The sequence below is a fragment of the Curcuma longa genome, chromosome 11 (assembly GCF_044706935.1).
Source record: "Curcuma longa cultivar G26 ecotype Majalengka, Jawa Barat chromosome 11, ITB_CL_G26_1.1, whole genome shotgun sequence".
In the NCBI taxonomy this organism is placed as follows: domain Eukaryota; kingdom Viridiplantae; phylum Streptophyta; class Magnoliopsida; order Zingiberales; family Zingiberaceae; genus Curcuma; species Curcuma longa.
This window is the reverse complement of record NC_133871.1, coordinates 222,905-235,704: the sequence shown is the minus strand read 5'-3', so window position 1 is coordinate 235,704 and position 12,800 is coordinate 222,905. Positions and strand designations below refer to the sequence as shown.

Sequence of the window (12,800 nt, the reverse complement as noted above, 5' to 3'; positions counted from 1 at the left end):
CCATCCTGTCAATAAAAAGAAGAAAGAATAGTTCTCCAAATTAAAAGATCAAAAATGATGTAAAAGAGATGAAAGTACATAAAATATATTTATATCATGTAATAGAATGGATGTAAAATAATATCGAAAACTATGCATGAAACACACATTACTAAGAAAGATCATGTTATTAGGAAAGATGTCAAAAAAGCTATTGGAGGCTAAGCATATTTGAGAAGTCCACTTTCCAATGTGGTTATCCAACATAATGTTAGTCCTAAAGCCTTCTAGCAAATGAAGGATGTGTGTGAACTTTTGGAACCTTAACAAGGCTTGTCCAAAGGATTACTGCTCGCACCTCAAATCAATCAACTAATGAATTTTACGGTCGGGCACGAGTTCTTCTCACTAATTGATGTCTACCAAGAGTTCCATCAAATTCTCCTAGACAAGGCTGATTAGAACAAGGTCAGTTTCATAATAGCTAACAATACCTTTTACTACATGATTATGTTGTTTGGCCTAAGGAGCACAAAAGTCACATATTAATAACTTATGGACAAAGTCTTCATCTCCCAGATTGAAAGGAATGTGAAGGTTCACATCGACAATATTTTGGTCAAATCAACCAGGGCAGTTGACTTGGTGAATGATCTAAAAGAAATCTTTACCACAACTCAATAATATGGACTGAAGTTGAATCTGAAGAAGTGTGTCTTTAAAGTAAGAAGAGATAAGTTCTTAGGATATATGGTAATCATGTTGGGAATTGAAGCCTACATAGAGAAAGTCAAAGCTATTCAAAATATGCAACCTCTTCGAAACACCCAAGAGCTTCAGTAACTAGTCAATTAGGTCATGGCTCTATCTCTCTTCATTTCTTGATCAACTAATAGAAGCTTACCCTTCTTCAAAATATTACAAAAGGCCCAATTTTAATATTATTATTTGGGAATTAATCATAACCTAAACCAAACAAGGTTATAATTGATAACTTTGGACAAATAACTAAGGTTATCAATGATAACCCCCAACCAAACGCCCCCTAAAAGTGAATACCACTAGATCAAGATAAGGCTTGGAGATGAATGAAAGACGGCGTTTAAGACACAATATGGATTATACGAATGGATGATCATGCCTTTTGGATTGTCGAATGTGCCCATTACATTCATGAGATTCATACATCAGATCTTACCAACTTTTATGTGAAAATTTATGGTGGTCTACTCTGATGACATTCTTATCTACAGTTTGACGTGGATATCACACTTTGATTACCTCCATATTATTTTTGAAAAGTTGGAGATAGAGTGCTTATATGTCAATAAGAAGAAGTGTTCCTTTTTTACTATGTCGGTATCTTTTCTTGACTTTATTGTATCTACTAATAGTGTTCACACATATTCAACAAAGATAGACGCAGTCTTGAGGTGGCCTTAGCCAAGAACCTTCCATGATGTCAGGAGTTTCCATGGATTGACTTCTTTCTACCACTGATTTATTAGGAACTTTAGCACTCTGATTGCTCCCATCACAGAGTACCTTAAGGGACATGATTTTAAGTGGTCTGAAGAGGTAGAGTTTAGTTTTCAATTAGTCAAGCAAAAGATGACTGAGGCATCAATTCTGACACTTCCTGATTTTGACCATTTGTTCGAGGTGAATTATGATGCATCTGGCATTTTGGGGGTGTGCTACGTAAGTCTAGATGACTCATTGCTTTCTTCAGTGAGAAATTGTTTGAATCCAATAAGAATTATTCTACCTACGACTTAGAATTCTATATCATTGTTCAATCCTTGAAACATTGGTGTCACTATCTCATACAAAAGGAGTTCATTCTATTTATTGATCACGAAGCCTTGAGGTACATCAATGGTTAACACAAGCTAAGTAGGCAGCATGCCAAGTGGGTGGTTTATTTGTAGGAGTTCACTTTTACATTGAGACATCAAGCAGAGAGTCCATGTTGCAACCATGTTGCATTACTTACCACAATGAGTACCAAGGTTATAGGCTTTGAGATTTTCGCGAACATGTACTCAACTCATCCTTCATTCGAGAGGATATTTCAGGAGGTACAAGATGGTCACTATCATGATTTTATTTTGCATAATGATTATCTATTTCATGGATTATAATTGTATGTTCCGGATTGTTCATTGAGGCAACATATTATCAGTGAGCTTCAGAATGAGGGTCACTTTGGTCGTGATAAGATACTATTCTTCATCTCTATAGATTTTTATTGACCCAAGTTGACCTTTTACTTAAAAAGCCATGATCATATCATTTAACCAAAATGTTCATGAGTCAACCTTTACTCATCAATCAACCTACTAAGACTTTTCTTTACCTAAAGACTCCTCATCTATAGGGTTTCACCTATTGTCTAGCCTCATCTCCATGACTTCCTCTTGCCTAACCTTACTACTAGAACTCCCACTTTCCTAGAGTTCACTCTAGAACTTCTATACTTGTCCAAAATTTACTCCTAGTCCTTTGCTTAGAGTTCACTTTCACACCTACCTAAAGTTCACTCATTTAGAATTTTCTTACTTGCTAGATTTCGAGTCATCTTTGGCCTACTTTGACTTTACACCAAACTATCTAACATATGATCTACAATCTTCTAGGACTTCCAATCAACTGTCATGCATTTAATTACCTTTGGCCTACTTGGATTTTACACCTAACTACTTAATATCTAGTCTCTTGCGACCTACTAAGACCTTTGTTAATTCTTTGTTGAACTTCTTACTAATATCAAGTGTCTAGTCTATTTGACTTATTTGGATTTTTCTTTATCAACTTTTTATTGGACTTCTTATCAATGTCATGTGTCTAGTTTATTTGATTCACTTGGACTTCTTTTTTACTAATTTTCTGTTAGAACTAAGTTGATCTTAACCAAAGATCGGTTACATAAATAATCATTCATTAATAATTAAACATAAGGTTCTCTTAAATATATTATCAAATATAAAAACTTAACTTGGTGGATTGCACGATGAGAATATGTTCAAAATAGCTAACTTGCTTATTTAACCTTAAGAACACCCAAGAGAAATTGCATTGATAAATCATTTTAATGTACGAGAGTCATTTTAGGTGTTTACCCTTCTAAATTTGAAGCACGTCTAACAATATTTCTTATATTTCATAAATAGAAGTGCAAAACCCAATTAAAAAATCCCATGTTTTTAAAATTATCAAAGGCTTCCTATTTTAAACAAAAATAGGATTTTATCCTTTGTTATATTTTCTTTTACTTTTCTCTATATAGATAATAGAATATTATTTATTTGGGTGAAAATTTAAAAAAACATCATTTTTATTAAAATCATCCAAGGGCATCCTTTTCATTAATTATTGAAACAATCTTTCCATCCTTTTTAGTTACTCAAATTACCTCTCCATACTTGAGCATTCCGAATGCCTAAAAATTAAATTGTCAAGTTGGGTGAGCACTTTGATCAACATCATATTTATAACAACTATAAATCATAATTACTACAATGTATAACAGTTATAATTCATAGTTACTGTAACATGTGCATACAATGAAATTCTATTCAATCCAAGTCAATATTAACCATAATATATTGTAGTAATTATGAATCTTAGCTATTATAATATTACATCTGTTATAAATCGTTATAAATCGTATAGCTACTATAATATTGTAATAGTTATAAATTCTAACTATTATAATATTATAATAATTATAATTCATATAACTAGAATAATATATGTACAAGTGGTCGATAATATATTATAGTAATTATAATTCATAATTACTACAGATCAAAATTTATTCAACTTACATTAATTAAATTGAAAAGGGATGCCCTTTTACAATTCAATAAAAAAAGGACACTCGCTTTTGATTTTTTTTTAAATTTTGCCCATTTTAATTTTCTAATATGATTAAGGTACATTATACATTTCCAAAACTAATATTATTGATAAGGAATTTTCAAAAAGCAAGATTAGCAATGAACTTGGTGATCAATAACCTATTATAATAACAACGATTTATAACTACTATAATATATGAATATTAATTAAAATTTATTCAACTTAGATTAGCCAAATTTAAGGGTACTATTAGGATCATAGGGGTGGGGGGTATTATTTTGATGATTAATTTTGACAATTTTAATAAAAAGGAGCATCCGTTTTTTGTTTTTTGTTTTTTGTTTTTTTATTTTTATCTTTGCCCATTTTAATTTCTTAATATGATTAAGGTATTATGAACATTTTTAAAGCTACTATTATTGGTAAGGTATTTTTAAAATGCAAGATTATATATTTTATCGTTGAAGCACATCTAATAATATATCTTATATTTCAGAATTAAAGGATAAAACATTAAATGAATGCGACGTATTTATAAAAGTATTAAAGGGTATTTTCAAAAAAAAAAAAAAAGAAGGAAACTCATTAAATGAGGGCCATTCTTTCGTTGTATCTCGCTTTTACCACTATCCTATCTAAATAATGATCGTTTAAATTTATTACTTTAATTTTCTAGTATAATTCAGGTAATTTATATAAAAATATTATTTTAATTATCAGATATAATTTAGGTAATTTTTATAAAAAAATAAATAATTCCAATCAAATAATTTTATTCGCTCACACTTTATATAAGCACATTAAAGGTTACCGCAAAATTACATAAAATATTTATAAAATATATCTTAGAATTTATAAATTAATACTACAGTTGGAAAAAAAACCATCTCTCATTAATCCAATGTTGTTAGTCCACTGGTAAGTTTAACACACCATCGAGCTACAGTGGAACATTAACGGCGTTTCAGTGATTCTCAAATATCCACGTTTATAATTTTATATGTATTTTAATAATCAATGAAAAAAAATTTAGAATCGAATCGATCGTTTTCGTAATTAATAGATTCGAAGAAGAGTTAAATATTTAAATTTAAAAAAATAACATTTTATTCCAAAAATGTTGCGGTGGCTTCAAAGAAAAGAATTATCGAGGAAAAAAATTAAAGCAGATAAAGAAAAAGGGAGGAATAAAATTATCTTCGTTCCACTTACCTAACCATATAAAAGATATTATCTGAAACAGAAACTAAGATTAGAATTAAATATATTTTTTCTTCTCTAGTAAATAGTAAATCTGATGCCTTTTGTCCTCTTCTATCTATTTTCACCCGAACCAATATTAAAACAGGAATAAAGAATGGAATTAAAAATTCTTTCCTTTCTATTTATTTACCCTCCAAATAAATAGTAAATAATAAATATATATGCCCCCTCCCTAGCTACGGCGTATTTGTAGGAATTTTCCTCCAAATGGAGAACGCAATCAAAGGATGCTGGGCATCTGGATTGGCTGCCGTATGCGCTTCCCGATTTACCCTGGTGATCGGTGGGAAACTTCTTTTATAGCTCAAAGAAATATGATATAATTTAATTGACAAAAATGAAAGAGCAGTTTGGAGTTTATTTATGAATATAAAATTGCCCTTCGGCCTAGCTGTATTGTTCTATAAATATGCTTATGTTAGCTGTAATTGCATAAGACGACCCGCATATAGGCTCTCTTTGTGTGGTCTGTCTGATCTTATTTCCGGCCGAGGCGACGTCGAGCGAAGCGTTGCGCGCGCAACCCGCCCTTCTCCGCCATGGCCATGGAACTCCGTCGTAGGCTTCCTCCGAGCGTTGCCTCTGCATCCAAGGGGCGCAAGCCTACCCCGGAGGCTCCTGTGCAGGCCTCCGATGCCCTCCCCGTCCCGATCCGCTATACCAACCTCCTCTTCTCCGCGCTCTTCGCCGCCTCTCTGGTTTTCCTTATGCGCCGGTGGCGCGAGAAAGTCCGTCTTTCTTCACCTCTCCATGTCGTTGGCCCAGCCGAGATCGTCGCCATCGTCGGCCTTGCCGCCTCCCTCATCTACCTCCTCAACTTTTTTGGGATCGCTTTCGTCCAGTCCATCGTTTCCTCGAACGACGAGGAGGACGATTTTCTACTCTCCGATTCCACGGAGTCCTCTGCCGCTCCCGCTCCCGCTACCATTCCATCTCCTACTCTTGCGCCATCTCCTACTCTTGCGCCTTGCTCGCTTCTCTGCTCTGCTTCGGCCCTCGAGAAAATGCCAGATCTCACCGCTGATGACGAGGAGATCATCTCTTCCGTTGTCGCCGGGAAAATTCCATCCTACGTTCTGGAGTCCAAGCTGGGCGATTGCCGAAGAGCGGCCGGGATCCGGAAAGAGGCGCTGAGGCGGACAACCGGGAGGGGTCTGGCGGGGCTTCCCCTTGACGGATTCGACTACGCGTCCATATTGGGACAATGTTGCGAACTCCCGATTGGGTACGTGCAGCTGCCGGTTGGGATCGCCGGGCCACTTCTGCTCAATGGCAGACAATACTATGTGCCTATGGCGACCACCGAGGGTTGCCTGGTTGCGAGTACCAACAGGGGTTGTAAAGCCATCTTGGAGTCTGGGGGAGCCACCGCAATCGTTCTAAAGGATGGTATGACAAGAGCTCCGGCAGTGAGGCTGCCGTCGGCAAGGGGTGCTGCGGAGCTCAAGGCCTTTCTGGAGGATCCCAACAATTCCGAGACGATTTCCCTCGTATTCAACAAGTATTCGTTCTTTTGCCCTTTCAACTCTTCAATTTACAAAATAGGAATCTAAGAAGATTGTAGGCAGGATATGTTTTTGTTAGTTTCTGGTTTGTGCAAAACATAAGTTTTTTTAATCCTTTTATTTATCGATCGGTTCTATCAATCTTTTGAAAAGGACTGCTACTTATCTAATTTCTGATTTTGCTTGAAATTAGGATGTTTGTTAAAACTCTCCAGCGTATTCTGTGATCATATTCCCTGTTTATATTTTCTCTTAGTGATTATATATCTAATTTCTTGACATCATCTGTCCCTAGCTTCGATTTAGTTGGAAAAAAGAAAATGTCATTTTCCAACGCAGTCTACAAATTGCTCCTGAATTTAACATATTTGTCTTTTCTTTTATATTGAAAAATAAAATAAAAATCATTTTGGGTTCCTGTTTCCTTTATTTCTTTGAATAACAATTTGATGTATTTTCATTGAACATGAACATCTACAGATCAAGCAGATTTGCCAAGTTTCAGGGCATCAAATGTGCACTGGCTGGGAGGAACCTTTATATGAGATTCAGGTGCAGCACAGGAGATGCCATGGGTATGAATATGGTATCCAAGGGTGTGCAAAACGTTTTGGACTATCTTCTGACAGATTTCCCAGACATGGAAGTGATTGGTATTTCTGGTGAGCTTCTTTGTCCTGCTTGATCCTCATTTTGCATCTAGAGATCAGGACCTTCCTAATTGATCATTCCTGAAAGGAAAACACCACATCAATTAGGTCAAGGAAACTATTTACTTACTTATCCCTTGCTTGTTTCAGAAGGGCTTTACATTTGACAAAGCCCTATCAGTTATGTGAGTGATTCAGCTGTACTTCGAGTTTCTTTGTTTATTTCAATAATTATGTACTTAATTTTAGCTTCTTATTATCTGTTCCATGCTAGATAGGAAAGTTGTCTTCATTTAGCAGAGTTTAACATTTGCCGTGATGTTTTTGACACCAAAGTTACTAATTTACCTTATCTATGGTGGCTTATGCAATCCAAATAGTTGAGACTCATGGCTTATTGTTGTTGCATACATGGGTTGTTTTTATTTTCTTTCCATTCAAATACTCAAACTCAATTATTTGATTACTTCTTGTTAGTTCTACATCAAGATAGAAGAAACTTATTGGATCTTCATGTACTAGATGCAATATTGCAATTCAATTCTCTATGTCAGGACATCATTTATATTGGAGTAAACATATACTTGTGGGATGTAAACCCATAATTCACATGGTGAAAACTCGACTCGGTCAAATCAACTTTGCTTTTCAATAGCATCACAACAGGACTAAATTCCATCCTTTTGTTAGCATGTTGTTTTGACTCTTATGTTTTGTCTCTCTCTAGGTAATTATTGTTCAGACAAGAAACCTGCTGCAGTGAATTGGATTGAAGGCCGGGGCAAATCTGTGGTCTGTGAAGCAATTATCAAAGAGGAGGTGGTGAAGAAGACTCTCAAGATCAATGTACCAGCTCTAGTCGAACTCAACATGATTAAGAACCTTGCTGGGTCTGCAGTTGCTGGAGCTCTCGGAGGTTTTAACGCTCATGCCAGCAATATTGTCTCTGCGGTATTCATTGCTACTGGCCAAGATCCTGCTCAAAATGTTGAAAGTTCTCACTGCATCACCATGATGGAAGCTGTGAACGATGGAAAGGATCTCCATGTATCTGTGACTATGCCATCCATTGAGGTAATTCTCCTGAAAGTCTTTCAGTTAGTTCTCCAGTCGAACTCATTTTGCTTATTCCTGAGATTGATCTCCATACCCTTGACTTATTAAATGCTCCAAATACGTTGCATGCAATAGGTTGTGATTCATAGATCTATAGGCTTTCCATGACGATAGTGAAAGTATCACATGGAATCATATGTAGTTGTATTCAGTTTTTCCTTTTGATTTTATATATATGGTATACAAGAATGATTATTTGTCCAAAACAGTTATAGTTTTGAGATTTGAGTTTGTCTGTGCATGTAATCCAAACAAAACCTCTCATAAGTCTAGTTATAAAAAGGAAACAATTAAATAAAATTGAAATCAGCTCCAGTTGTTCATAACTTACCTCTTGTTGCTCTTTGTGTTGTGCGTATTGCAGGTAGGCACGGTGGGTGGTGGGACTCAGTTGGCTTCTCAGGCTGCCTGTTTGGATCTTCTGGGCGTAAAGGGTGCGAACTTGGACACCCCTGGGGCCAATGCCAGGCTCCTGGCCACCATTGTGGCTGGTTCTGTTCTAGCTGGAGAACTTTCTCTTCTCTCTGCCCTTGCTGCGGGCCAGCTCGTGAAGAGCCACATGAAATACAACCGATCCAGCAAAGATTTCAACAAAGTTGCCCCCTAACAGATCCAACTCACATTATAGCTCATATATATGTGATGGGAGGTTCACCATGTTGGTTCATAGCTGTGATGGGAGGCTGACTAGGACAACTCCTTTTCTCTTCACCATGTTGCCGTTCTTAACTTCTATGCGTAGTTAGTACAATATAAAATCGTTTCGGCTTGATGTTCCGGTGTTTATTAATGGTTGTGATATAGTGAAAAATAGTACTTTGAAAACTAGATGGGATCCATTGGTAGAACAAGTTAAAACAAGAGTCAGACATAACTTATTGACACATGGCTAGCCATAATAAACACATGGCATGTTACTACCATGCGGAACGTCGCACCGATTGCGATTGTCTATAAGACTATAACCACGTACGAGTTCTAATCTGATTAGTTTAGCTTGTTTGACTTGCTTAGTTTATTTGAACGGCCTAACTCGTTCTACAAGTTTGGCATGCTTATATGGATAAAATATAAAATAAAAATATGCATTTTTAAAAATAAAATGAAATCAAATTAATTCTTGAGAATAGTTTTTGAAAATTTATTTTATAATTAAATATTAAAAAATTAGTAACAGGAAATGGAGCAACCAAACTCCCTATTAAGGAGGTCTTTAGTGATATATGTCCATCACAAGCATGCTAAAATGAAAATAAGTGACTGAGCGTCGCACACTCCTCCTGGATCTTCCCCGATCGCAAGATTAAGCCCCGTTCACGTTCAGAAATACCACAAGTTGAGCAGGGAGGTTAATGACTTGAATGAGTTTGTTTTTGCACGTTAACATCCTTTTATACTGCTCCTGAGTCAACTCAAATGCCAATCTGGGTCGACTCTAGCTTGCGTGGCAGATAGAAGTTCATCCTGCTCGTTATCCCGCTGTCCGTGTCGACTCGGCGACCTCTATGTCGACTGACCCCTGGAGTCAACTCCAGCCATAATCTAAGTCAACTCCAGAAACCTTTTTTGTAGATCTCTGAAAGGGCTTCTAAACGCATCTGACTGTGCCTCGTTTCGAGTTCTGAGTCAAAAGTTATGACCCATTGAAATCGGACTCCTCATGTGTTGCCCCTGCATCAAGATTCCTGCAATATAAACATGCAAACAAAGCAACACAACCTACCCTTATTTTGTCGGTCTAACTTCAGATTTCTACCAAAATTTTGGGTTAGTCTAACCCACTCCATTCTGGAGAATTTATGCTAACCAAGTTCTCTAGACTTGTTGGACTTTTGCTCGGCTCTGCCCTCAGCTCCTAAGATTTGTGCTGCGGTTCGGTTCTCTCTAACCAACCCAGACTTCTGTTGCGGCTCGATCACCCAAATCAGCCCAGACTTCTGCTGCGACTCGGTCACCTAGGCCAGCCCAGACTTCTGCTGCGACTCGGTCACCTAGACCAGCCCAGACTTCACCTAGTGCTTCGACTATGCCAAGATTTCTGCCTGATCCTTCAAACCAGTACTTTCCTTTGCCTATCCTACAACTAGGACTTTCCCTTGCCCAGCTTCACTCACCAGGACTTCCCTTGCCCAATCTTCCAGATTAGGACTTCCACTGCCTAGTCTAACCGACTAGGACTTCTCGCTAGTCGTCTGACTAGACTTCACTCACTTCCACACATCCAAACATCAGATCCTGTTTGGGTCAACCCTTGGTCAAACCTCGTTCTTGTCCTCCCTCGCCCCCTAACTGACTTAGATCGATTCCTCCAAGCGTCTGGCGCATTCGGATCAATTTGTGGCCTTTGCTCAGTCCAAGCACGCTGCTGCCCCCTTGGCGCCGCACCGCCTTGACAAGCCCCCGTATCATGCCCCATCTTCTTGCAATCTTGACAAAATGCCGGTGTCGTCTCATATACGATCTTCAAATCCACTTGAATTCCTGTAGGTAGCGTGATGGGGACCTCATGAATGTGTTCCCCAAAGGTTGGTATCTCCACCATGAGCCTTGCGTAGTCCAACCGCTCCCGCGTGCGCGTCAAACTGTCCGTGTACAACGGCTTGCCCACCTCCGATCCGACTTTGCTCAGAACAAGTTGAGACCAACAATCCGGAGGGAGTTCGTGTATCTGTATCCATGCTGGGACAAATCTACCATCCTCTTCAAACAAGAAACACTTCGGCATAATCTTCAAAAACAGTGGAATCTCGAAGACGAAATACGGTCCACCATGAAGCACCTTCTCCCTATCTTCTTTCTTATCGAACCGGAAGACTACCCATCCGCTTTTGTGCATGAAAAACCTGTGAGGAGCCCATTTAGATCCCACCATACGCACACCTTCCCTGCCCGGATGCCTTCCCATAAAACAACCTACAAGACAGAAACCCACCGATTCTTCCACTGTATCAATGTCCTCATAGTTGAATTGTAACCTTTCTCCTTTGGCTTCGTACTGATCTAACCCCTTAGCTTGCTTTATTTTTCGGTTGTCCTTGAATAAACCAGCCCAATTCCGCTTCATATGCTGCTGGCCATCTCCCCTTGAAGCCCCCTGTTGGCCATCCGGTTGTGGAGGATCTTCGACCGGCGCTGTTTGCTGCCCCCTTACCGCCGGCGCTGCCTCCTCCTCCTCCACCGGTGGAAGGGGTGGTGGGGGTGGAGGAGGGCTGCCATGTTCATTGTTAGGGGGAGAAAGAACTTCCACATCATCAGCCATGTCATTAGTACCCTCCACATCAGCCCCATTGGATTGGTTCCGCGTCATTCGCCACATTGGATGCTTCATTTGCCACATCAACCTCATTTTGACCAGAATGACTCTTCCCCTTCCTTTGTTTCCTTGCCATGTTGGATGAGGAGGCCAGCTGCCCCTTGGAAATGAAGGTGCCGCCCAAGCCAACCAATGAAGAGCCACTCACCACCCAACTTGGCCAATGGGTGATGTTTGCATTAAATGACTTGGAACAAACTTCGAATGAGTGGATACACCTTAGGTCCTCCCCAACCACTTGGCAACACAAGAGTGGAGGGGGTCACTGCCCCTTGGCCGGAGAAGATGGCCGACGCTGGAGCAGTTCGCCGGAAAACCGCCGGAGATGCCAACAACCGCCGGAAATGCAAGAAATGAAGGGATCTTGATGTTTTCTCACTTACCTCAGTTGTTTGCCCTCCGAACACCCTTGAGAACACCCCCCACAGTCCGCGGAAGATGCCCACAGCAGTAGATAGCCCTCCCCTACCAATGAGGTGGAAGAGAATCACCTCCGGCCATGATTGAGGGTTGTCCGCAAGCAAGAAATCCACCGGAGCACCAAGAATCCTAGAAAGAAGTTGGAGCTTCTCTCACTAACCCTCCTAGAGAAAAGCCCTCGCCTGAAGTTGGCGCTCTCGTCCATGCCTACTCTTGATAAACCGCCAGAGTTTTCTTCTACTGAATCGTATATTGACACTGGAGCAACTCATCATGTCACATCATATTACAATATCTTTACAAAAGTAATACCATATTATGGTTTGGACACGGTGCAAGTAGGCGATGTCTCAGGTTTACAAATTACTAACTTTGGAAACACATATATTCATTTATCTAATCGTGCTTTTCACATGCACAACATCTTTCACGTCCCATCTATTACTAAAAATTTATTTTCCGTAAGTCAATTTTATCTTGATAATGATATCATTTTTGAATTTTATTGTAATCATTATTGTTAGATTTAAAGGATGTCCTAAGGCATCCCCTTATGGTTACATAATTTATTGGATAAATAGCAATTCACTAATTAAGTGTACATTCTTTATGTGTTTAATTGAATCTTAAACTTAATTACTAAATGTCCACAATATGTTTCATAGCATGAAAGAATTTGTGATTAGATCA

The 12,800-nt window shown here is 38.5% G+C and overlaps 1 protein-coding gene across 1 annotated transcript; it reads left to right on the top strand.

Annotated features, from left to right (window-relative positions):
* The first annotated feature begins 5,558 nt into the window (after nucleotides 1-5,558).
* Nucleotides 5,559-9,202, top strand: LOC141839266 (3-hydroxy-3-methylglutaryl-coenzyme A reductase 3-like). The gene is made up of 4 exons (XM_074726979.1): nucleotides 5,559-6,607; nucleotides 7,092-7,273; nucleotides 7,989-8,335; nucleotides 8,742-9,202. Exons 1-4 carry the CDS (start codon nucleotides 5,646-5,648, stop codon nucleotides 8,982-8,984), a joined length of 1,734 nt encoding a protein of 577 aa, XP_074583080.1. The 5' UTR covers nucleotides 5,559-5,645; the 3' UTR covers nucleotides 8,985-9,202.
* The last annotated feature ends 3,598 nt before the right edge of the window (nucleotides 9,203-12,800 follow it).